This window comes from Leucopleurus acutus, assembly GCF_964270905.1.
Source record: "Leucopleurus acutus genome assembly, chromosome: 7".
Taxonomy (NCBI): Eukaryota; Metazoa; Chordata; class Mammalia; order Artiodactyla; family Delphinidae; genus Leucopleurus; species Leucopleurus acutus.
The window spans coordinates 27,628,945-27,655,242 of NC_139150.1; the positions used below are offsets into that span (position 1 = coordinate 27,628,945).

The 26,298-nt window shown below is 38.2% G+C and overlaps 1 protein-coding gene across 4 annotated transcripts in view; it reads right to left on the minus strand.

Moving 5' to 3' along the window:
- Window positions 1-26,298, minus strand: part of SLC44A1 (solute carrier family 44 member 1) — a gene marked incomplete at its 3' end in the record, with an annotated part of 210,824 nt that overhangs the window by 156,757 nt on the left and 27,769 nt on the right. For all 4 annotated transcript variants that reach the window (XM_082842127.1, XM_082842128.1, XM_082842126.1 and 1 more), the window contains exon 2: window positions 2,767-2,856. In XM_082842127.1, the coding sequence (XP_082698253.1) occupies window positions 2,767-2,856 (90 nt within the window). The remainder of the gene's footprint in view (window positions 1-2,766; window positions 2,857-26,298) is intronic.

Below are 26,298 nucleotides of genomic sequence, written 5' to 3' on the forward strand. Positions count from 1 at the left end.
CACTTGTTTATTATCTTAATGGAAAATAAAAATTTAGAAGTACAATGCTACATGTAATTTTTTAGAACAGGGTAAGCATATGTCCAATAATTTCAAAATATTGAATAAGTTCGAATGTGGAAGACGATAGCTCTCACAAAGGCTGATAGCAATTTACTTTGAAAAATACTCTAAGTTCTAGACAAGCATGGAAAAACCTTAAAAGTAAGGGAAGAAATAAAAGAGAAGTACAAGTATTTATGACGAGATGAACATGTATAAATAAAAAGATTTAATGGTGAAAATGAGTAAAAGATGACAAGATCTTAAAATATTTCAGAACTACAGAATAGATACCAAGGAGTGAGCAAAGAACTGCAAGTAAGGGCAGTGAGTAAAGTTATAGTTTGAGTAATGGGCTGCAAAGATTGACTATAAAAGCAGAAGCAACTGGGCCACTAGCTGAAAAGAATATAGGCAGAAATTTCCGGTTCCTATTCTATTTTTGCCTTTCATGGGCAGCAGTATATTCTTAGATAAGCTAATACTTAATCTCACTACACTTTGCCTGTAAACTGGGGATAAAACCCATTTCATAGTGTAACTGGGAGAATTTAGTGAGATAAATACATATATGAAAGCATCAAGCCCATGATAATCCTCAAAAAATATTTGTTGAATGTTTCTCTGAAAGGTACTATGGAAATGAAATCCAAAGGCAAAAACAAAATACAGCTTTTAAAAAACATACAAAACACATACTCAGAAGACCAAAAAAAAACTCTGGTCTATTGTTGTTCCAGTGAGGTGTACAACAGAGCTTTGAGATTTCTCCAGTTTCCACATGGCAAAATTTGATGCTAGCTCAGCTCCAAGATGGTAATCCATAAAAAGAATCATTCCAAAACAAATAATGCTATGCCTGCATTTAAAAGTACACACAGGGGGTCTTAATTACCATCACACTGAAATTAACAGTATATTAATTACCACTGCATTACAACGTTTCAGTAAACAAATGGCTCCTTACTCTCTGGTCACTCCCAAATCAGCCTATTAACATTAATGATTGCACTTCCCTGAGCTATTTTAGCACAGAAAATCAAAAGCACCTCGGGTGGCAGGTACATATTTTTATAAACATAATTTTGAAAGGTCAGCTGCTATTTATCCCAGGGTGAAATTCAGGGGTGGGGAGAGGTTGTGGACTAGTTCTGTTAGCAAAGAATGTTCTCCACACTCTGATGCTGCATTTCAGTTGCTACTCCATTAAACTAAGTAGACTCTTGAACAACATCTTATAAGTCCTAAGTTAGGAAATGGGTATTCTGATGTTTTCTAAATATCCTAGATTTGATGAAACTGAGCTGTCTATTATCTTTAAAACTAACACTCTTTATTTTACTGGATTTATTATATCTCATCAGAGTTCACTGCTTTCTTTTCCTTGATGCAGGAGCTGGACTAGTGCCTACACTTATGCCCATTAGCCATGAATAGGGTTGTTCTGTGCTTCTCAAATGACATTTTCGAGGTGGGCAGCCGCAGAGAGACACAGAATAGGATCACCTAAAAATAAATAAAAAATAACAAGATTCCTAAAAAAAAAAAAGGTATGGGAAAAAGGAGGTTAAATACACTCACACTTGAGTGAAAAAAAAAAGGGTGCCTGAGGTAGCATGATTGTGTTTCCAGCTGCAAAGCCTAAGGAAAGAGAGAACAATACTGTCTGCGTGATCCCCTGATCCCCTCGAGGGAGAGGAAACTAAGTGGCAGAAAAGAGCACTGGCCTGGAAGGTAAAGAGTCCTGGGCTCTGTTCCCAACTCTGCCATTTACTAACAGTGTGGCCTTGGGATGTTCATTATCATCTCTGGGGTCTGATGTTCTTAACGTATATAATGAGGGTGATGCACCGGATGAGGATTTCTAAGTCCTTGCTAGCTCGAAATATCGGCTAGCTCTAAAACAGCTGCTTTCTACCTTTTTTCCAGCCCAGCACACTGGTGGCAATGACACTAAAGTCCCTGAACCCTGTGTGGAAACCCCTGCAGGGTAGAGCGGGGATGCAATCTGAGTAAGCACAGCCCCAGCACTTTGCACTCTGCTCCTCCATCCTCCGCACCCACTGGAAAATCACCAGCTCCCATGACCTCTGACTGAGAGATGCCACTTATTACAGTAGACACAGCAGGCAGCAGGAGCCTAGTATGGGTTGAAGGAGGAAGAAGCAGGGAGAAACCAGCCTCCTTCTAGGAAGAACTAAAAGATGTCAGAACTGGAAGCATTGTAGATATCATCTAGCAAAACCTCTAATTTTATACAAAAGAACACCAAGTCCCTGAAAGGAAACTGAATGGCACAAAAATAACCATCAGGTTTGTGTGACTAGGTTGGATGAATACTCAGGACTTGACCCCATGACCATTGCTCTGCTCACCATCCCATCAAGATCATAGTTCACGGATATTTTGGTCAAATGACCTGGCTTTCTGAAATGGGCTAGTCAAAGAGATAGAGTTTCAATTATTCCTTAATTTTGATCACAGTTTTCATGCAAACCAAAAAAAAAAAAGTCAAGGGGTACCAAATACCACTTAACTGTATGGGGAAAAATAACCTGCTTCAATGGTATCCTAGGACTTCCAGATGTAAGCAATTCAAGAGGGGTTATTTATTTATTTACAGATATGAATAAATAAATAAATAACAAGTTCCCTCTTTAAACTAACTCCCCGTCATCCCTTCGGATCATGAGTTCAGGTTCTGAGGCTCTGTGAGTTTCTTACCATCCCAATGCAGAACAGGATAAAAAGCAGCAGCCACGGTATGTCTGTGCAACAACGGTCCTCCAGTGGCTTCCATTCTCGTTTGGAGCTCTAATTGAAAACACAAAGAGAGTGGTAAATGTGAATTTTAGTTAAAGTTAGGAAGGTGCAAACATGCCATCGATACCTAGATCCCTGCTTTTCCTGACAAATTCCTATTGAACCTTTCAGTTCAATAGGAACCTCAAATATTTGTCACCTTTCTGTGAATTTTACCCTAACACCCACCTCTCTTCCTGGCCAGGATTGATTCCAATGCTGTTTTGGTACCTCTGTTAGAGCAGTTAGCATGCTGAATTATTATTGATTGAGCTGTGCCCCTAGCAGAGCATGAACTTTGCAAGGGAAGAGACCACTTCTCATTTCCCAGCGTCCAACATGATGCTTGAGGGTTAATGGTATATACTTAGTAAGGGCTTTTTTAAATTAATAAACAAACAAATTCTTCCAACATCAATCTTGGCGGTAGCTTTTTCTTTGTATGTCCAGATGCTAGACTTAAAAATGTAGAACGTGCTTTCTACATGTTCTCATCTAGGAAGGAAGCTCTTTAATTATGAATTCCTATTGAGGGGTAGACTCTTCTAAGTCTAATAAAATTCAGGAACGAAAAACTAAATTAAAACACTTTTACAGACAGATCTGGGCAACTCCTAAACCACCATCCACAGATTTTCATTCTGTTTTTAGAAAGTGTAAAGAGTTTTTAGATCAAACACAAAGATTCCCTAACTAAAAAGCTAAAGGCATTCTAAAAGTTAACTTGCAAAGTATTGATTGGAATTGAATGCATTTTTTTTTTCATACAGCGATAGTCTTAGGTTCTCAAATCAGCTCACAAATTCCCTTTAACCAGAATGTAACTGAAATAACACTCTTGAGCTTTCTAATGAACAAAAATCCCTGAGTCTCACACCTTTTCCTGGAAACAGTAAGCAGAGAAGGGAGAGAGAAGGTAGCCTTGGGAAACTTATGGGAAAAGTTCCTGCAAAAAGAAGGCCAGGGCCTCCAGTGGCTTCCATGACAAGATCCAGGAAGCTATCCGGAGAAGGCCTGTCAGTAGGAAAGGACAGCAGCACAAGGTGTGGTAAGGAGATAAGAGAGCCCTCTAGTATAATTAGTACGCAGAGTTCAAGAGTGGGGACCCAGTTCTTAATCAGGTTTGCTTAGCTTTCTCTCCTTCTAAAACAGTTTTTAACTTTGACAACCTGATGAAAGCTACAGATTCCTTTCTTAGGAGATAAACATAACTAAGTTGCATAATTTTCTTAAAAGTTTAGGGAATTCAGACCCCAGGTTATGAAACCCAACTTTAAAATACCTGCCTATGGACACTGAGGGCAAAGCGCTGGAGCTACAAACACTCCTTCCTGACCCCTAAATGCTAACCAGACAAATGCCTTTCCCTTCCTCAGTGTCTTATACACTGTTAGTTTTTCACAAACAACAACAAAAACCACCACCCTTGATAGCTTGTTCCCAGACACCCACACAAGAAAACAAAAGAGCACTAGTTAGTCATGGAGAAAAACCTCACGCCAAGACTCTAACTAGCATTAAAAACCAAGAGCGAGTAGGCAGTGTTTTCCAGAGGAATATAACACTATGGCAACTGGATAAAGGACTCTGTCCTCTCCTTGGCTCTGTCATTAGTTAGCTACATGACTTTAGATAAAACGCTTCATCTCCCTGGGTGGCAGGAAGAAGTGAGATTAAATCTCTTAGGTTCCTTCCAACTCTAAAAATCTATGGTCAGGAATGCAGTTTTGTGAAAATTTGTGCAATGACAAAAAAACTGCAAAAATAATTTGACATTATTCCCTGTGTTATTCAAATAAGAATGCACGCATTGTGGTCTGTGTTTTGGAAGACAGTTGTTCATAGTATGAATAAAGAATGTTTCTTTGTATTAAATAATTTCAAGCTTGAATAATACCCATTATAGTAAAATTACTTACAAACACAGAACTTGGACACATCTTTGAAATTCATTACATTTACTCTAAGGTGATTTCCAGAGCAATGGCTACTTTGAAATACTATACTTGTTTATCTTAACAAACAGTATGTATTAGGGGAAGGCAGCGGACGGGGGTGTGGACAAGTCTCAGACTGATTGAGCATTTTCTTTATCCACAACTATTTTCTTCGTATTTTTACTTCAGACCAACATTCAGCTTTTAATGCTTAAATTTTTACCTATAACATAAAGAAGGTAGAATTTCATTTTGACCAGAAAAACACAAAGATTCAATATCTCAACAGTCAAATTACTGTGGGCCACTTCTGGGCCAAATATATAGAAAACCTTTCACTGGGGATGAGAAATGGAGAAGGGGTAGGGGTTACATTTATAAAACATAGAGTACAACACGGAGTAGAAGAATACAAAAAAAAGAGGTAGTCACCTCACTCAGATAAAGAAAGGCTTCTCCAGGAGGGGCAGCTTACCTCATAAGCTATTGTGAGGATTAAATGTGAGCATCTGTCACACAGTAAGCACTAATTCTTGGTTATAATTCTTATTTATCAATACTCACTTTTCAGTTAACCTTCTCGCTATTGTAAAAATATCCCTTTACCAGGTGGACCTTTCCACTAAAAGGACAGAAAGAATATTAAATTCACCTTTTCCCCTTCTATTACTAAAATTCTGACTTAATGGTGGCATCTTTCATTTTAGCTACTGTTTTTAATGCTTTCAGTTATTGATTACTATTAACTAGGCACTATACCCAAAGCTTTATACACATTACTTTCAAAATAGCTCTCTGATGTATGTATCATCCCTATTTCACAGCTAAGGAAACTCAGGCTCAAAAGTTAAGTAATCAGGGGCTTCCCTGGTGGCACAGTGGTTGAGAGTCTGCCTGCTAATGCAGGGGACACGGGTTCAAGCCCTGGTCTGGAAAGATCCCACATGCCGCGGAGCAACTGGGCCCGTGGGCCACAACTACTGAGCCTGCGCGTCTGGAGCCTGTGCTCCGCAACAAGAGAGGCCGCGATAGTGAGAGGCCTGTGCACCGCGATGAAGAGTGGCCCCCGCTTGCCACAACTAGAGAAAGCCCTCGCACAGAAACGAAGACCCAACACAGCCAAAAATAAATACATAAATTTTAAAAAGCAAAAAAAAAAAAAAGTCAAGTAATCAGACCAAGGTTTCACAACTGTGCAACCAGGATTTGAACCCAGGTCTGTGGCCACAAAACCAAATCTGATGAAAATATCATTCATTTTGCACTCGTCAGTAAAGAGCAAAAACACCTCCATTAGTTTTTCCTCACACAGCAAAATTTGGGAGCCAACCCAATAATTTTAAATCCTATAGGCACAGCGAAAAAGAGAGATGTTTTATGAGCCATGAAATTTTTCAAGCAAGTCAGGAAACCCAACAGTTGAAAGAATTTAATGATTAACAGACTTAACCAAGTGGTAACTGGATTTAATGCTGTCTGTTTCTTCCAATTAAAATCCACATAGACTTAGCAAAAGTAAAATGTTTTGCAAAAGCACTTTTTAAATGTGATTTTTATCCCTTTCTCAAATTCTACATGAGGTTAATAAAGTCTGTCAATCAATGTTAGGTCCCTTTCCATTCACAGAATCTTACAATTCAGGAACTAAATAGGACCAAAGTAATCATACAGTCTAAGCCTTTAAGTGACCTAGGGAAAGGAAAGGAAGGGACTTGCCTGACTTGCCCAAGATCAATTGTTTTGATCTTCAAAACAATTCTGTTAGTTGTTATTATATATTCCCAGTTTTGCTGCTTTGTAAAAGAGAAAACCAAGGTTCAAAGAAAATAAGTGGAAAATTCAGTACTGAAACCTGAGTCCTCAAACTCTAGCAGAGAGATGGAAACTATAAGAAAGAGTTAAGAAAATGCTAAAAATAAAAAACCATGGTAACAGAGATGAAGAATGCCTTTGTCTGGCTCATCAGTAGACTAGACACTGCCAAGGAAAGAATCGATAAATTCAAGGATAGGTCAATAAAAATTACCCAAAGTGAAACACAAAGAAAAAGAGAATGAAAATTAAAAACCCAGAACGGAACATCCAAGAACTACAGGATAATAGCAAACGGTCTAACATATGTGTAATTGGAATCCCAAAAGAAGATTAAAGGGAGCATAGGGAATGAATAAAGAAATAATGACTGAGAATTTTCCAAAAATAACAAAAGAAATCAAAGCACAGATCCAAGAAGCTAAGAGAATCCCAAGCAGAATAAATACAACACACACATGCCTGCATACACACACACAAACACATCCTACACAAACTATATCCAAAATGTTGAAAACCAAATATAAAAACATCATCTTGATGGCAGCAAGAGGGAGGAAAAGGCACACTATAATCAGAGAAGCAACGATTACACAAACTTCTTATCAGAAACTATGCAAAGCAAAAAACCATGGAATGACATCTTTAAATTACTGAAAGAATTAAAAAGAAAAACAAAAACATTATTAACTCAGAATTCTATACCCAGAGAAAATGTCTCTCAGAAATGAAGACTTTTTCAATGAAAACCTAAGAGAATTTATCAGCAGCAAACCTGAAGTACAAAAAATGTTAATGCTCTTCAGGCTGAAAGAATATGATACAACACAAACTTGGATATACACAAAGAAATAAAGACTTGTAAAATGAAGTTTTGAAATTTTCCATAATAAAGTATTTTAAAAATAAGCGTGTGAATATATGTGTATAACAACATTCTCATTACAGCCTTCTTGCACACTCTACAAGATTAATAACCTAGAAAGCAGAATTACAATTTTTAATGTTAGTATTAGACCATAAAAAATAAATCTAAGTCAGACCACAGCTGATGTATGCCTTATGTTTGTATTATATTCATATCATTAAAGTTAGGGAGGAACAATATTTAACATCTTCACATTCCTTCCTACATTTTCTACATCATAGATTTAAAAAAAATTTTTTTTCCATAGTATCTTACCAAAGTCATAGTACAGGCAACTATATATATCCTAGACTTCACATTCACTATGAACCCTAATAGCTAAAACGAAGACCTTCTGGTGAATTTGATATGATAGGGGTGTGTATTTTTTTAGGAAATAAACCTATAAAAAGTTTTAGCTTAAATTTCCATGTTGGGAATTCCCAGGTGGTGCAGTGGTTGGGAATCGGCCTGCCAATGCAAGGGACACGGGTTCGGTCCCTGGTCCGGGAGGATCCCACATGCCGCGGAGCACCTGTGCCTGTGCGCCACAACTGCTGAGCCTGCGCTCTGGAGCCCGCGAGCCACGGCTGCTGAGCCCACATGCCACAACTACAGAAGGCCGGGCGCCTAGAGCCCGTGCTCCGCAACAGGGGTGGACACTGCAATGGGAGGCCCACGCACCGCAGCAAAGAGCAGCCCCGCTCACCACAGCTGGAGAAAGCCAGCGCGCAGCGGCAAGGAGCCAACGTAGCCAAAAATAAAATAATAAATAAATAAAATAAAATAAAATTTCCATGTTGTTCCTAATGAAGACACAGTTGTTGAGTAACTGTTTTTTTAGATAATAGTCACACACAAAGATTTTGACAAGTGATATGTTACAATCAGTCAAATCAGGCATCACTGGAAGGCATCAGCAGTAATAGGGCTGGCAGTGTGGGCCAAGCCAGGGAACAAATCAGGTAGGAAAAGGTCTGGCAGATGTGAATCTAGTTCACAGAAGCAGGCAGGGCTGGTTGGATCAGGAAGATATAAAAGGATCAGAGAGGCAACAGCAACAATCCAGAGTTAAGACAGAAAGAGTCAGCTAGGTCTCAAATATGGAAACAAGTAGGGTCCAAAATCCAGGAAGTCAGAAGATCCAGGTGATACCTAATGGCAAAGATCAAATGCTCCCTGCCCTCTTTCTATGCTCTGCATACTGTCTGTATGACTCTCTCCTAATTGAGACAGATGTACAAAGATTCCCAAAAGATTCTTATCGTAATCTAGTAACAGTATTACCTAATGCTATGAGTCTTTCCTTGATACACCAGATTTTTGTAAACATGGTTTGAAAATAATGAAAAATGTGCTTTAAAAAAATGGTATTGTCAGTTATACTAAGAAGTTACTTAATTTGTCAGGTAATACTCTTAAGCATTCTGTTAGTTTTTCAAATAAATACTGAGCACCACACAAAGAACCTGAGATCCAAAGCCATGTACAATAGCCCCTACCCTTGCAGAGCTCTAGTTTAGCAAGACAGGCAAACTAAGGACTGATAATGTGAGTGATGCCAAAATAGAGATGTGTAAAACGTACTGCAGGAATAGAGATAGGGAACCATTACGCAAACATTTGCAAGATTTATTGAAATTACCTCATAAACTTCTGAAGCAAACACTAAACAATGATCCTCTGTTGTCTAAAATAGAATGTGTTTTTGTGCCCAAAACATACTGAAAATTCTCGCTATCTATGATGGGGAAATATTGACTGCCAAATAAGAATTATTCCACTCAGAAACGTTTAGTAGTAAACAAACAGAACATTAAGTTGGTTTAAAAAAACAAAAATCAGCCATTTTCCTCACTTTGTACCCATTAGATTTCTCTGTACTACATTTTATGGCTGCTCCAGTTAGAAAGGAGCCTTTCAGTTTTGGAAAAGAGAAAACGTATCTTCCTTTGTTTTCTGGAACAATTAGTGCAGGGCTATATTCAACTAAGCTACTAGAATAATATTTTCATGTTGATGTCATTGGTGAGATTCCTACTAATACTGAGTTAAGTACTATCTTGTCGCATACATCCAGAGTTGCTATAAATTGGAATTTCTGATGGGCTAAAGAACTACAGGCTCCCTGTCATTTACCTAGTACAACTGTCTTTACCTAGTACCCTGTCCAGCGGCTCTACTTTAGTTTTCATTTCCCAGCTACTCCGTGGCACAACTAGAAAGCCTCTAAAGCAGTCACTGAATGCATCTCCAAGGTCACTGCTACAGACATTTGTGATCTAAGTAAGTACATATGTCGCAAGCACTGGGCTATCTGTGAGGACGTCATTTTGTTCATGCCCATCTGTTTTACACAAAAACCTCCAATATTCATACACTCCAAATCTTCAAAGCTCCCTCCAAGGACATACTGGTTCATTAAATTCCCCAAAATGCTTTTATTTGTGCAGAGTAGTAACAAAAGAATATAAGAGCTGATGTGTATCATTTTTGCCACACTCCTGAATAGAGTGAGCAGACCTGATGAAGTTGGGTAGCAGTAAAACATGGAGGCTTTCAACTTTCTGTTCATAGCACCTGAAACTAAAATCTTGTAATAGGATTTTGAAAGACGTTGCCTGTCCTTGGGAAAGCTCTCTCAAGGATTTGGAGTGCATAACTCCTTACAGTTGCCACAAGTAGCCCATTTCATTCGCTAAGCTTGGCGATGGCAATTCATATTTGCAAGGTAAAAATAAGAGCTGTGATTTTAACAGGCAGTTAAAGGTAATAAGATACATTGAGTGGAAAGATACAGGCATCTGTGTCCAACTGCTTCTCTTAGTTCATTAACTTTATGCTGAATCACAAACATTCATCTATTTAAGGAAAAAGGGGGAAATGGCAACTAGAGCTGCTCTGAGTTATGTATTTACACAGTGACAGAAAGATCATGGGAGATATGTTGCCTATGACTTCATTCTTTCCCTGAATGCCCTAAAAAGAAATAACTGTGGGTCTGTTAGAGTTGTCCTTCTTCCATCAGACTTCTCAGGGGCTGTCTTTCTTGCACACAAGCACATGACAATTACTGGGCAGAGGCCACGTTCCTCCTGTCCTGCAACATAGCTAATAGCATCTTTTACCTCCATGACCAATGAAACATTATCAAAGTTATACAGATAAGCCTTATCTGTAATCCTCTAATAGTATTTCTAACGTGCCTTTCTTCTGAATCATTTGTAAGCAATGTTTTTAATTTAAAATTACTATTTGGTTTTATTCTAATTATACAGTTTTCATGGGCTTCATTCCCCCATCACATCCTACAAGTGTCAGAACATCTTCAGTACTTGGTGACACCAAGGGCAGACTGAAAGGACCAGAATTGTACTTTGCACCTCCAACCTGCTACAGTACAGCCAGTTTCCATATAGCTAACGGATTTACTGACTTTTCTTGCTATACTGTAACCCTTTCTTTTAAAGCAGGAATTCACAGGTACTCAAAAGAGGATTGTCATTCCAATCTTGCTTCCTTTCCTTGATGGAATGGCTAAGAACTGACTTATGAAGACAATGATGACTTATGGAGAAGAAACATGAAGATTACACTGATCATATACATAGCTAAGAGGTGAGTGGAAATGAGTAAGTTTATGTCTTAAATCAAAATTAGATCTCATCTTTGCCAATGAAGAGTTTTTAGTCCATAGCAATTGTGCACAGAAATAAATATATGTTCAGTTCTGTGGCAGTGCCTAAGAACTCTCAAGGGAACAAATACTTATCACAGTTAAATAATTTACAAAAATATAGATTACATTCCTTTCGTGTTCCTATAACACACTGCGTACACACCACCATCACCGTAATTATTATTTCACATTATAATTATTTGCTTCCCCAGTAGATTACGAACTTTTTGAGGGTAAGGATAATGTTTCTATTTTTTGTTTAAATCAGGGATCAGTAAGTACTTAATATTCTTCAAGTGAAAGCCTATTCCACATGAAAGTAGAATCTTACCCTAACTGGCTGAACATATAATGGCCATTCTTCCTACCTTACTGCCTACTTCGGGCAGGGACTTGTTGGGTTTTATTCACTGCTATATCCCCAGTAGATGAACAGTGTCTAGCCCATAATAGGCTCTCAGCAAATTTATTTAATGGATGAATGAACAAGGTGAGGTCTTTTACCATTCAAGTAGCATAATGTTAGAGCAAACATCCTCACTGCCTCTCCTGCATGAGACCATTTCCTTAAAAAGCATTCTATTGCATCACAGGCTGGCTCCTTTTCCCACAGATATTGTAAAGTATAACGTTTCCCAAAGATGTTGGTCAGTAGGTTCTGTAAGAAAAATAAATTCCAGATTTAACTACATTTTGGAAATGCTAGTTAATGAAATCTAATCTTTTGAGCAGGACTTCTCTGAGACCTTACTGTGAGGCTCTCCAAAATGTATCTGGTCACACACTGACTGGGAGACGTGAATACAGACAGTGCCAACCTCTCTCACAATACATTTCTGGAAACCAGAGCGTAAGGGTTCATGGTTAGGATTGATGCTCCCACTGAAAAACACTTTCAGAAGTAAAGGCTGGTAGCACTGTTTAAGACTATACTGAAACTCATAAAAAAGAATGAAACCTTGCCATTTGCAAAAACATGGATGGACGTGGAGGGTATTAATGCTAAGTGAAATATATCGGACAGATACTGATATCACTTATATGTGGAATCTAAAAAAATACAACAAACTAGTAAATGTAACAAAAAAGAAGCAGACTCACAGATATAGAGAACAAACTAGTGGTTACCCGTGGGGAGAGGGATGGGGGAGGGGTAATATAGGGGTAGGGGATTAAGAGGAACCAACCATTAGGTATAAAATAAGCTACAAGTATATATTGTACAACACAGGGAATACAGCCAACATTTTACAATAACTATAAATGGAGTACAACCTTTAAAAATTGTGAATCACTATATTATACACCTGTAACTTATTTAATATTGTACATCAACTACACTTCAATTAAAAAAAAAGACTATGCTGAAACTGAACGCAATGTACATTGGTTTGACACTTTGGAAAGTAATTTGGTGATACATTTAAAAAACCCAAAGAAATCATCTAAAACATTAAAATAGCTGCACGTGAGATGTCCAATATAGTGATATTATGAGAAAAAATTAGAAATTAACTATCTATAATAGAAAATAATTAAAAATGAGAATGGAATATTAAGCAATCATAAGGGTAATTATGAAGACTTTGCACAGTAACATATAAAATGATAATGATAAAAAGCTGTGTTCAAAAACATGGTATGAAATTATGCCATGCTCCGGTGACACAATTTATAAAATAGTATATGCAAATGTAAAAGCATTAGAAGAGGATAGTGCAAATTTTAAATAGTTAGACTTATAATGCATTTTTCTCATTTTGATTTCTATTAATGCTATTTAATTATGGAAGAAATATCAAAAAAAGAGGAATATTAGCTCCCATTTCTTCAGATCATGCTTCTTCTACTTCCTCAGTATAGTGTCAGCTATAAATAGATGCACAATGAAAACTACCAGAATATATTCAGGTCATTCTATCTGACACTTATTGACAGGAGATCAGAACATTTCAAACTTCACTAGAAAGCCATATGCTGATAATCACCTAGGCAAGAGCAAGATTTCTCCTGAAAGATGCAGAACTGGCAACGTCAGAGAGGTAATACACTCTAATAAACATTAGAGAGGAAATCACCAGTGTAGTGGGAGGGAGGAACACATACCTGGGTGTGAATCATAGCTCCTCTTCCAAATAGGAGTATGATCAGCTGACACGATCTTCCCAATTCTAAGGTAAAGATGATTCTCCCTACACCATCCACTGTTGTTTTCAGGATTAAAGTAAAGCTGCTGGCTAGACCAGGTCCTAAACCATTTGTTAACATCCCTTCCCAAAGGGCTATGAGAAAAATCTCCCTAGGAATCATCTTAAAAAGTGAATTCTCGCAAACAATCATCTCAAACATTTTAAAACTGCTCCCATATTGTATACATTCTAAAACGTGTGCTTGGAAAGTGAAAAATGAGTTGTAAAGGAAATACAACCGGGAGAAATTGAGTGCACAGTTTTATAGATAATCGAGGTAAACATAAGAAACAAATAGTAACTTTCAAATGATAACACAATAAGAGCGACTGAAATGACTTCTTATATCCTAAATTTTTTAAGGGAGTTGAAGAAAACATCAATCCTAAAACCACAGTTAACCAAATTATAAAAAAAAAAAGTCCATTCATTCAATAAGTAACTGTTCCACCTGAGAAGAACTAGGCTGGGACTCCGAGAGCCCATTAGTTTACTTTCACCTCTCTACTGTTCTCTTGCTAATTTATCTTCCTCATCTCTAGGTTTTACCTTGTCTTTCCTCCCTTCTATAAATAAACAATTCATTTGAGTTCACATGTGAGGGTTGCTGAAATGATAGACAAAAATGTATGTTTATTGAAGGTAGAAAAAGGTCATGGATCAACCTTAAGAAGATTACCAAAATAATCTGTTTCATCTGGAGTACTTAATGACTGTAACACTAAATGCAGACTATAGCTAGTATCAGTGAGCATAAGCCATGTGCCAGACACTTTATCCATATTAACTCATTTAATTTTCACAAGCCAGTAAGGTCGATCCTATTATATTATTCCCAGTTTTCTGCTGATAAAACTAGACAAAGAGGGGTTAAGTAAATTGCCCAAGTCATACAGCCAATAAGCACTAAAAAAGCAGGGATGTGAAGCAGGTAGTTGGGCCCTAAGGCCCATGATCACCCCACTCGGCCTTGCTTACTATGGTTAACATATCTTGTGTGGACATAAGGAACAGATTTGTGGTTGCCAAGGGTGGGGAGAGGTGGAATGGACTGGGAGTTCAGGATTAGCAGATGCAAACTATTACATATAGGATGGATAAACAACAAGGTCCTACTGTATAGCACAGGGAACTATATTCAGTATCCTGTGATAAACCATAATGGAAAAGAATATAAAAAAGAATACGTATAACTGAGTCACTTTGCTGTACAGCAGAAATTAAGACAGCATTGTAAATTAACTACATGTTAATAAAAAAAATTAAAGATTTTTAAAAATTAAAAAAATATATATCCTGTATGGATACTGTGGATAGATGGGTATTGGAAGGGAGGAGGAAAGAGGAAAATGAGAGGCATAAGAATTACTGTTGACCCTTGAACAATGCAAAGGTTAGGGACACCTATCCCCATGTAGTCAAAAATCTGCATATAACTTTATAGTCAGCCCCCCCATATCTGTGGTTACATGGATCCATATTTGAGGTTATGTGGATCCCTATCCGAGGTTCTGTATCTGAGAATTCAACCACCCACGGATCATGTAGAACTGTGGTATTTACTGTTGAAAAATATCTGCAAATAAGTGGACCCACGCAGTTCAAACCCATGTTGTTTCAAGGGTCAAACGCACAGCAAAAATACTATAGTAAATTCTGTGGCTTATTTTATCTAAACTGATGTTTTGCATGGTTAATATTTCTTCTTACAGGAAAATTATAGGACATAACCAAGAATAAGATATTATTAACATATTTTGATTTCAAAAATAATGTCCAAATATTACTGTTGATATTTGAAGAAAACACCTGCAGTGGTGTTTAACCGGTGGAAACAAACTGTTGTTTCCTCCTAGCCTTCTGTAACTTCCATCTATATTTTGCATAACACTTGTTTGGATTTCAAGAGTAATAGTACTTAAAATGCTACTTTGCTATTAGGAAAGCACATACAAATGCCCATCAACTGATGAACAGATACATACAATGTGGTAGATCCATAGCATGGAATATACATTTTGGAATAAAAAGGAATGAAGTAGTGATACAATACTACAACATGGATGAACCTTGAAAACTTTATAAGTGAAAGAAGCCAAAGTGGACATATTATATAATTCTATTTATATGAAATGTCCAGAATAGGTAAATCTGTAGAAACAGAAAATAGATTAGTGTTTGCCTAGGATTGGATGGGAGTTAAGGGGAAATGGGGAATGACTGCTAATGGCTACGGGGTTTCTTTGGGGGATGATGAAAATGTTCTAAAATTGACTGTAGTCATGATCAAACCTCGGTGAACATACTCAAAACCATTGAATAGTACACTTTAGATGGGTAAATTGTATGGTGTATGAATTACATCAATAAAGTTGTTATATGTATAAGAAAAATCATGTGAAAAGGGGGTCATTCTGGCCACTCACATATGGAGTTCTACTGATTTCATTATAGACTCCATGCGAACACTTTTAATACAGTTCCATTAGGTAGACAAGATAAAAGCAGAACAATTTAACTAAGATAAAGAGTTGGGTAACAATGAAATCTGATGAAAGCAAACATTTTTCTGAGAAATCAGAAGTTACAAGAATTACTAGATAAAGTGCTGATTTTCATGTAATAGTTCAATTCCTCTGTAGGTAGCATAAGGGGAAAAGAGAAACAAGGTTGCAGAAAACTGAAATAAAAGGTAAAATAGACCAAGTAGAGAGAGAAAAGTCATCTTTTGAAGAGACCAAAGAACACACACACCAAGGCAAAAACTAGACTGTGTTATAAACACAGCTACAGAAAGAATGTACTTGTCAGAAAAAAGGGACCAGACAGGGAAAGTACACACACAGCTACTATTTATTTAGCACCTCTTAGGTGCCACGATCTATAATTGGCCAGTTACACTGAGAAATAACGGTCTAAAAGATACACTTTGACACTGCCCTTCCAAACTGTCTTGGGGAAGGGGTACCAGGGCAGCAGACTCTAGAATGCTGAATAGACAATTCAGGATACTGAGTTGCTGTGCCGTGAGTCATCCAGCCTACTCCCCTTCATCTGATTCCATGACGTTAGGCGACCTTCTCACTGTCCTCTGACTTCCCACAAGTTGACAAGCAGTGTGCATAACATAACTACAGAGCTATAGAAAATAAAGCAGTGGAGCAATAGAGGTTATTGTATATGCAGAGAGTCTGGAAGAATATATATAGACTAAGCTGTGAACAATTGTTATCTCATGAGGTGGGGTCAGAAAGGACTCTCTACTTATACATGTTCATTGGGTTTTTTAATAACCACACTACTTTTCTATTAGGAATAAATATGATACTTCTTAAATAATAATTTGGCTTTACCTTAATACTAGCTAAGCTGACAAAAATCCTCTGGTTTGTATGTCAGTTTAATAAATTAGCCTCCTGAGTCGATCCACGTGTCTTAAGACTTTGGTTTACACGAGTCTACTATCAACGAAAGGATCTACTCTTAACATACTAGCAAAATCAAGTTTCTGAACCTCCAAAGCCCCAGGGCTTGGTGAATTCTAAAAACAATACTTGGCCAAGCTTCCAGGTTCAGCCTGGTAAAACCTGAACCACACCAAGGACCCTGCATTCAAATTCTATAAGCAGAAAATATTAAAGAGCTATAATTTAGAATCCTTCTAGAGAATGTTTCCCAGCATTTCAGCATAATTTACAAATAGGCAGCTCCTTGAACTGCAGACTGGCCTTAGCCAACTAACTCTGAAAGAAAAGAGGCTGGTTCTATCCTACCACCAACCAACACCCTCTCCCTGTGCATGAATAGATCAGAATCATGGAGAAAGCCCTAGGAGCATGAGTCCTAGGTTTAGCCTGGCCCTAGACTCTGGATCCTAAATCCAACTACATTCCCATCCCCAGCCGGGGGTTTAAAATTAAAGGTCGGAGTACCCTGTGGTAGAAGCCACTGGATGGTGCCAATATTTCATCATCAGATAACCAGCTGGCCCTCAGCCACCCGAAAGTATGGCCAATTGGTTATCTCCAAATGACTACTGGGTCTATTAATGCTATGCTGTCACGAAGCCCCCAAATCCTACTTCTAGGTAAATCCAGCTACTCAAAATCAAGATATCAGTTATTTAAGTCTGAACTGGAAAAGAACAATACAAGGGAATCAAGCATTAAATTAACTGTTGGATTAGAAAACTATTGCAGTCCCTTCCAATCCTGAGATACAATGGTTTCACAATCAGCAAAGGTTTCCAGGAGAAGCAGAAGTAAGGAAAACCAGTTAAAGACCTAAAGTGATTAAAGAAAACTCACACAAAGACTAGAAACTGCCAAATAAGTGAGGAGGAACACGGAATCATCAAATTAATAGCCCTATAAATGACAGATACTAAACTTGCTGTTTAAAAAAAAAAAATCAACCAAGAATAATGAATGTTAATGGACCAACCTTGAATAAATAAATGCTCTGAAAACATGAGCATCTGTAAATCTCCATGCCCAATGAGTCATTAAAATATCCCACTCAGAAGAAACCATTTTTGTCCACCTCCAAAGCCAAGTCTCAAGCTCAGGCAGATGTCATTTATATCTTGACTGGTTTGTATCCAGTTCTGGCAAACTATCTTTCTCATCAGTCAGTCCTCTATGTGGTTGTTAAAGCTACTTTTCTCTTAAGATTAATTATTTATTAACCCCTTAAGAGTAACTACTTTTTTTCCTCTCTCTCCACACCTTTATTCCCATCTCTATGTCAATTGGTTCTTTCTGTACTGCCCAAAAACAATGATTCTCAATCACAGGCTTCAAACAACTATACAACTTCTAACAACACTGCTCCCATCTTCAGTAGATAGCCACTTTTCTGAAATCCAGTTAAATCCTGCTTCTTTACACAAAGTCGACCTTATAATAAACCAATCTTCTATTAGAACTACAGATATGATCACAAAGAAACAACCTATTCTAAGACGGTAAAGACTGGGTTACAAAATGACCAGCTAGTAATCCATTGTGGAATAAAAGTGCAAGCCCCTGATAGATTCCCTCCATCCAACATGAGATAGGACTCCAAGGCTCCAACTTTGCCGCTTCCAATCCTGACAATACCATGGCTCCTTGGCCACAATGAGACCCATCTGTGGCCTGCTGGTGTACTATAAATATCACTTAGGTCACCTTATCACTGTCTAGACACAAGCTTTTGTGCTTTCACTTATGAAAACTGTCATAGTAATTGAACAGTATCAAAGGGAGAAGAAAAAACAGAGATGAGAATATAAATATGCAGAGACAGAAAAACACATGCACCACTGCCAAGAATATCATGGGCTTTAGAAGGAGAAGAAATCAAGGGGAAAACACCCTCTGCTCTACTCCAACTCTTCTTTTTCTGCTAAGCGTTTGGCTAGTAACACCTCTCCCCTTAGTCCTCCGCCATTGTATGATTTGGCCCCAAAGGGGCTACTTCTAGAGTAGGTCCCAACCACCCCACCGGGATCTTTCCACCCCAGAGATCCTTTGCAGGTCCAGCACCCCGTGCTGGTGCAAGTCCAGCTCAAGAAACCCTCCACGGTCCAATACAGTGGATGTTTATTCCCAACTGTCTCTATTGTGTGCTTCCTGGAGAAGGCAGCTTCAAGCAGAAATGTGCTCTGGCCCGGGGTTGATCTCCAGGTGGTTTCTCAGCACGCTCTGGCACGTCTGTGTATAGGCTGCTGCAGCCGGCGTGCACCAGCTCCTGAGCACCAGCAAAGCACATCTCTTCCCAACTCCTGCTCACCGACTTCATGTTGGTAGCCTGGTGGGAGCATTTATACGGTGGAAATCAGCAAATGTGACAAATCTGGGCATTTTCTTTCTTCCCTTGCAGAGCTGATTGTTAAACATTAACCAGTACACCACTACTTGTGCCTCAGTTTGTCATCTAATTTGAGTTTTTCTTTTATATAGAAATAAGTTTTTGCATAGCCAAATAAATTTGACTTTGGACCTTTTCTCACTGCTTTTAAACTCTTCAATTATTTGATAAATACTGTTTTCTTCTACTTGTTGATGGTTTCATGAAATTAACTGATGTATGAGTTATCCAAAACCTTTTAACTAAATATCATAGCTAATCAAGCGTTGATTCAAAATGGCTCCTTTAACAAATAATAAATTCTTGTTTACACTACGGTCTTACATTTACACTCTTCCATTGACCTGTTTTGCTCTTGTGTCAACAACTAAACAATAGTAGCTGACATTTTTTGAGTACTTCCATGTACCAGAATTTGCTCAGTTCTTTAATTACATTATCTCATTTAATCGCACACTTTACAGGTGACGAAACTCACACCTGGAGAGATTAAGTCACTGAGCTATGGTCACATGTCTGTAAGCTGCAAACCTAAAGTCCAAATACTTTCCCTCCAACACCTAAACTCACTGCCACTCTGCTAAACTGTAACACATTACTGATTGCTACAGCGTTTTTATCTGATATTGGTCTCTCCTTTATGTTTACTGCTTTGCCAAGCCCCTCTAAAAATATATGTATTTTTAACCCAGACCATGTTAACTTTATAAATTAATTGGGGAAAAAATGACATCATGTCAATATTCCATTTTTTGCCTCCAGGAACAAAGTACATTCCTCCAGTTCAAGGTTTATCTTATAAATCTCAAGAAAAGTTTTATAGTTTTCTTCATTTTGATCACACATATTTCTTGTTAGGATTATTTCAAAGTATTTTGTATTGGTTGTTACTAAGGTGAATGGGATATTTTGCCCATTATATGTTTCCAACTGGTTATTGTTGACACTTGGGAAAGCTACTGATTTTTGTATACTTACCAAATATAGCTCTTACTAATAATTTTTAGTTGATTTTCCTGGTTTTTGTATGTTGTCTCCTTTCTGATCATTATACTTATTTTTGTTTTGTGGTTTATTGCATCAGTCAGAACTTCTAGAACAATGCTAATAGTGATAGAAGACTTGCTTATGTACTCCCAAAGTAAAGAGAAAATACTCTAGTGTGTCACTGTCAAGTATAATATTGGCTGTTGGTTCAAGGCAGTGGATCTTATTAAAGATGTAGTTTTTACCTTCTAGCTTTAAAATAGCTTTATAAAGGAGGAGACTTTGAACTTTCACATGTGTTTTGAGTATACCACTGAGATAATTTTAGGGATTTTCTTACCAACTTCCTATTTGAAACAGAAAAATTCTAGACTATCCAATAGGGAGGTAGGTCTGAGTTTGGTCCTGGTGTGTATGTCAGCTAAAAGGCATCGTAGGTCCGTAGTACGGTCTGTTCTGCAAAAAATGTGTTTCTTTGACACGCATTACCTCACACACAACAGGCAAATAGATGAATGATGTCAGTATAATGGAGAAGTCACTTTGGCTCACGTGCAATTTTCCCCAGCACGTTAATGTTTCCAAGTAGTGAGAATCAAGTTTCCTCATGATTATTAAGAGAAAGCTTTAGCAATATAAGACCTTCAGCAGGGGAAAAAAGCTAAAAAAATCTACAGAAGTGACTTACTTTTAAATGATGGCTGATTTAGTGGCTTTGAAAAAACCATTACACTTTCCTTCTTTTAAGCTACTTGTCAAAGGTGCAAATGCAGCTGAAAAAGCTGCAGAGACATTGCTCCCTGTATTAAAACAATGGATTAATTAAGAAGGCTCTGTCCTGGACCAGATATTTAATTCTGATGAAAAGGTCTCTGATAGAAGGAAATATCCTATAAGACCTACTTCTCAAAGAAGAGAGCATTAAGCTCCAGGGTTGAAGGCTACAAGATTTTTCTGACTGTGATACCGGATGCGAACACCAGTAAACTGTGCTGGGCTTTTTGTTTGTTTGATTGTTTCCCTTTGTACTTCTTTTAGGACTATACTTGGTTACAAAATTCCTTAGTTTTAAGTGTTCTGTCCCAACTCTATTTCTCCATCAGCCCTGTTGTTTTTAGCACCTGAATTTGCACAACATGAGTTTATTTTATTTTTAAATTCTTGTTGAGGTTTTAATCTTGCTGTTTTTATTTTCTCGTATTTTCCAGGTTCACCTGTATGGGGTGGCAGAGAAACATCTGCATTCCTCCTAGAACCATCGGGTCTAATGCAACCTGCTTATCACAGTGCAGCCCACTTGAGATTTGAGATTTTTTTTTTTTAACCCAGGCAGCTAACGGACACGAAGTACCTGCCATCAAGGAATCTATGATAATTGAGTTAAATATTAAAAAGTTTAAATCATTTTTCATAGATGGAGTACCTGCAGTGAAGAGAGGGGGTGTGCAAATTTCTGAAGTATATTCACGTGAAGAGGCTGGCCACACTCGGGCTCCACTGTCTCATTTACAATACACATCTGTCACCAAACTCCTGATATTCTCCTGCACAACCTGCTCCACCAACAGCCTTCCCCTTCTCTGTAAACAGTAATTCCACCTTCTCAGGCGTTCAGACTAAAAGCCTTATTATGGCCTTTCTTCCTCATGCCATATGCCCCATTCATCACGAAATGTTGCTGTCTCAACCTTCCAACCATGTCCAGAATCTGACCATGTGTCCTCACTTCTCCACGGCTACCACCACTATCTCTCACCTGAGTCACTGCAATAGATTTCACTCTGCTTCTATCCTTGTCCCCTCAACACCAGGTTCAATAAGATGAAGCCCTTTTCCTCAGAAAGCCAGATCACGTTATTCTTCTGCTCAAAAGCCCGCAATGTCTTCCAGCCTCACTCAGATCAAAAGCCAAAGTTTTTATAATGGCCTACAAGACCCAAGTCGCTCTGGCACCAACCACCTCTGACCTGTTCCCTTCCCTCCACACACTGCTCCAACCACTCTGGCCTTGTAGCCTCTCCAGCCTCTCAGGCCTGCTTCCATCTCCTGACTTATGCACTTGCTGTTCCCTCTGCCTAGAATGCTCCTCTCCTAGGTAATCAAGGTGGCTTGCCCCCTCACTTCCTTTAGGTTTTTGCTCAAACATCATCACCACAGAGAGGCTTTTCTTGACCACCATATTGTAAATTGCAAATACACACACACTCCCTATCCCCCTTCCCTAACTTACTTTTCTCCATAGCAGAATGCACCTTCATCTGCTAAACTATGTATTTTACTTATTTCTGTACCTGCCCTGTCCACTAGAAAAGAAGCTTGATGTTCTCTGCGGCATCCCCAGTACCTAGAATAGTTCTCGCTCAATAGCTACTTGCGGAGTGACTGAATAAGGTTTACTGCATGGTGTGATGAAGGAGGTGACAAAGACGACTCCAGGTTATGGCCTTCACCATCACAAATTCAAGGAATACTTGGAAGAAGGTGAGCAGTTCACAGAAATTTATTTTAATGCAGTCATATGGCTAGGTTGTGAAAACTTGTTTAAGAGATTTACTGAGCCCCTTCCACAGATCAAGGACACTTGAAATGAAAGGGTTTTGAGTGGTTCGACTTGTCAGACACCCCAGCGACTCACAAGATTGTTCTTCTGTAATGTGGCAAGACTTCTGAACACAGCAAATCTGAGACTGCAGGGGGAAAAAAAAACCCAGAAGCACTGCTGACATGACCAAGGAAATACGAGCATTCTGACTAAAACTGGACATGTGAATCAAGCAGCTGGAGAATGCATTCACTGTCCACAGCAGATCAGCCCCACACTCAACGAAATCATTGCATTTAAAAAGTGAAGAATCTTATATCAATTTCAAAAGAAATTCACACATTTTAAAAAGAAATCAGGCTGTCAGTATCTGCAGTTGCCTTTGAAGGTCATCCCTTGGGGATAGGCTGGAATCATCACGCATTTGTCCCACTGGCATGGCTCACATTTTCATGAACAAAATGCAAGAGCTGAAAGCAAAATCCGACCAACAAAAAGTCAATATTCATGACATTCTGAAGATGAATTCGCAAAGCTTAGAACAATCCTAAAACTTCTCACATGCGCTCAACTCAGTTTTCTATCCCTGATGCTGTGAAAACCTATTCTTTTTCATGAAAGTGCTGAAATCAACCCTGGAGCTACCATCTGTGATGTAAACCTAGAGTCATAATAAATTGAAATATGCCTCACTACCCACCTAGAGTTGCAGAATATGGTTGTTTCTTAAGCGTCACTTTCCTCTTATTAGATCAAGAACACTATACGAGTAGCTCCAGGTCTGTAACTGCACTTTTGGGATTAACACGTTTATTCAATTGTTTTTCAAACTGACTTTGATTAATTTTGAAATCATATTATAGATCTGTTTTATTTCATTACTGTTAAGAATTTAAACTTCACATGGGCCCACACATGTATGGATTTCAAATTATGTAATTCATTACTTTAAAAACATAGGCACTTACTTTTCAGTAGGGACAAGGGAATGAAATATAAGGACTGCCTGAGAAACTGTCAGAGACTGAAGGAGTTAACTAAGGAAACATGATGGCTAAATGCAATATGGGATCTGGAATTAAATCCTAGGATAGAAAAAAAAAAAAAGGACAATTGTGGAAAAATTAGGAGAACCTGAATAAAGGCTGTAGTTTAGTTAGTGGTATTGTACCAATGTTAATTTCTTAGTTCTGATAAATGTACTATATCATGTAAGATGTTAACATTAGGAGAAGCTGGATGAAGGGAATACAGGAACATTTCATACTCTTTGCAACTCTTCTGTAAATCTAAAATTATTTCAAGGGAGTTCCCTGGTGGCCTAGTGGTTAGGATTCTGTGCTTTCACTACTGTGGTCCGGGTTCAATCCCTGGTCGGGGAATAGAGACTGAGATCCTGCAAGCCATGTGGTGTGGCCATAAATAAATAAATAAAATTACTTCAAAATTAAAATTAATTCTAGATTTAAAAACTCTAGAAACACAACAAAAATTTTTAGCCATTTTAGGGTGATCTATTAAAAAAAAGCCAATGCCACAAAGATGGTTTCATTTAGTTATTGATACAGAATCAAGGAAGGTTACAGAAATCTGGAATTTCAGCTACTCTCAATATGCAAGTTGTCAAAAATAGATTTGACAACAACAACAAAAAGTCTTCCATTGCTCTGTCACAACAAAATATAAAAGACACATAAAAGAAAACCACCTCAAAATAACAAAAATGATCACATTTATATAGACTTGAAGTGACAACGAAGATTAGAATAAACCATTATTTCAACTAACGTGGGATATGAAGGGCATTGTAAATTTGGAAGGGAACTAAAGCATATAGTGGTTGTTTCTATGTGCTGGAATTATAAAGGACTATCTTATCCTTTAAGCTTTTCTTTACAATGGCCATATAAAGATTTAAAATCTGGGCTTCCCTGGTGGCGCAGTGGATGAGAGTCTGCCTGCCGATGCAGGGGACACGGGTTCGTGCCCCGGTCCGGGAAGATCCCACATGCCACGGAGCGGCTGGGCCCGTGAGCCATGGCTGCTGAACCTGCGCGTCCGGAGCCTGTGCTCCGCAACGGGAGAGGCCACAACAGTGAGAGGCCCACATACCCCCCCAAAAACAAAAGATTTAAAATCTGAATAATAAGCATAATACATTTTGGTATTAGTCCACGTGATACTGAGATAAAATAACAGGAGGCTATTTCTGATCCTGCAAGCTCTCACACTCTTGCTCCGCTTTTGTCCCCTCTCACCTGCAATGGTTTAGACTCTGACCAGTTCTCCCCTTGTCTACTGCATCAACAGTCTCCCTACACTCCTCCACTGCACTTCAGTCTATTTTTCCATTCTTATTAAGCTATCTTCCTAAAATTCAGGTTACAACACATCACTTCTCTGTCGAAACAAAACCACAGAAACTCTAATGGCTCTACCTATTGACTAAAGAAGAAAAAACCCTTCCACAAACTCAATACTCACCATCAAGCTTCCTCCAAGCCTCTGTTCATGCCTTTCTCATTAATAAAATTACCTACTTTAACTAACATTTGCTGAGTGCTTATTTTATGCTAAGTAAAATGCTAAGAGATTTACATGTCCTTTTTTCCCTATAGTCTTCTCACCAACCCTAGTGGTAAGTGCTACTACTAAATGAAAAAAAGTCAGAGCTTTTCCTAAGGTTACCTGGCTAGTAGGTGGTGGTGTAAGAACTTGGACCCCAATCTCTAAGTTTCAAAGTCCAAACTCTGAACACAATCTTCTTGCCAACTTCTATCATTCCATCAAGTCCCAGAACAAATGCTAACTTCTACTACCATCCCTAATTCCTCCAGGTGGAAGCAATAAGCTTTTCCATGGACCCACATGCCTGTTTAATTTCCTTTTATAGATCTTATTTCATCCTGCCTTATATGTAGGAAACAATATACATGTCTAAATTACCCATTAGATTCAAGAGCTTTGAGAACAGGAACAGCTAAATTATTATCCTTCACAACTTGGACTCATGATAATGCCATGGGGTAGCAGAACTGAGTAAATGTCTATCAAAGAAGGAAATCGTGTTCAGAGAAACTTAGACTTCTACTTAATTCTTCTAGTTGTTCACATACACACACGTTTGAACTATAGACACCAAGAATTTCACAGAATACAAAGAACACAGATTTTGAAGCTCGACAAACCTGTTTACAAATCCGGCTCTACTAAAAAGAAACTACTCTCTGACCTTGGGGGCAACTCACTTAACCAATGTGTCCTTAATTCCTCATCTATAACACTGAGACTAATGATAATATGTGTAAAACACATAACACTATATAGCAAGGTAAACTTTTGATAGGTGTTTCTTATGAGAACTTGTTTCATGCCCAGAATGACAGGACCCTCTTTAAAAAGGGTCAATATTTCTATAGATAGATGACATGAAACACTTAGATAACAAGATCCAGGATGGTGTATGATTAAGTGCTAAGTGTTCAGGGATGGGAATGATCAGTGTTGACCAAAAAGAAGGCTTCTTGGGGACTTCCCTGGTGGTCCAG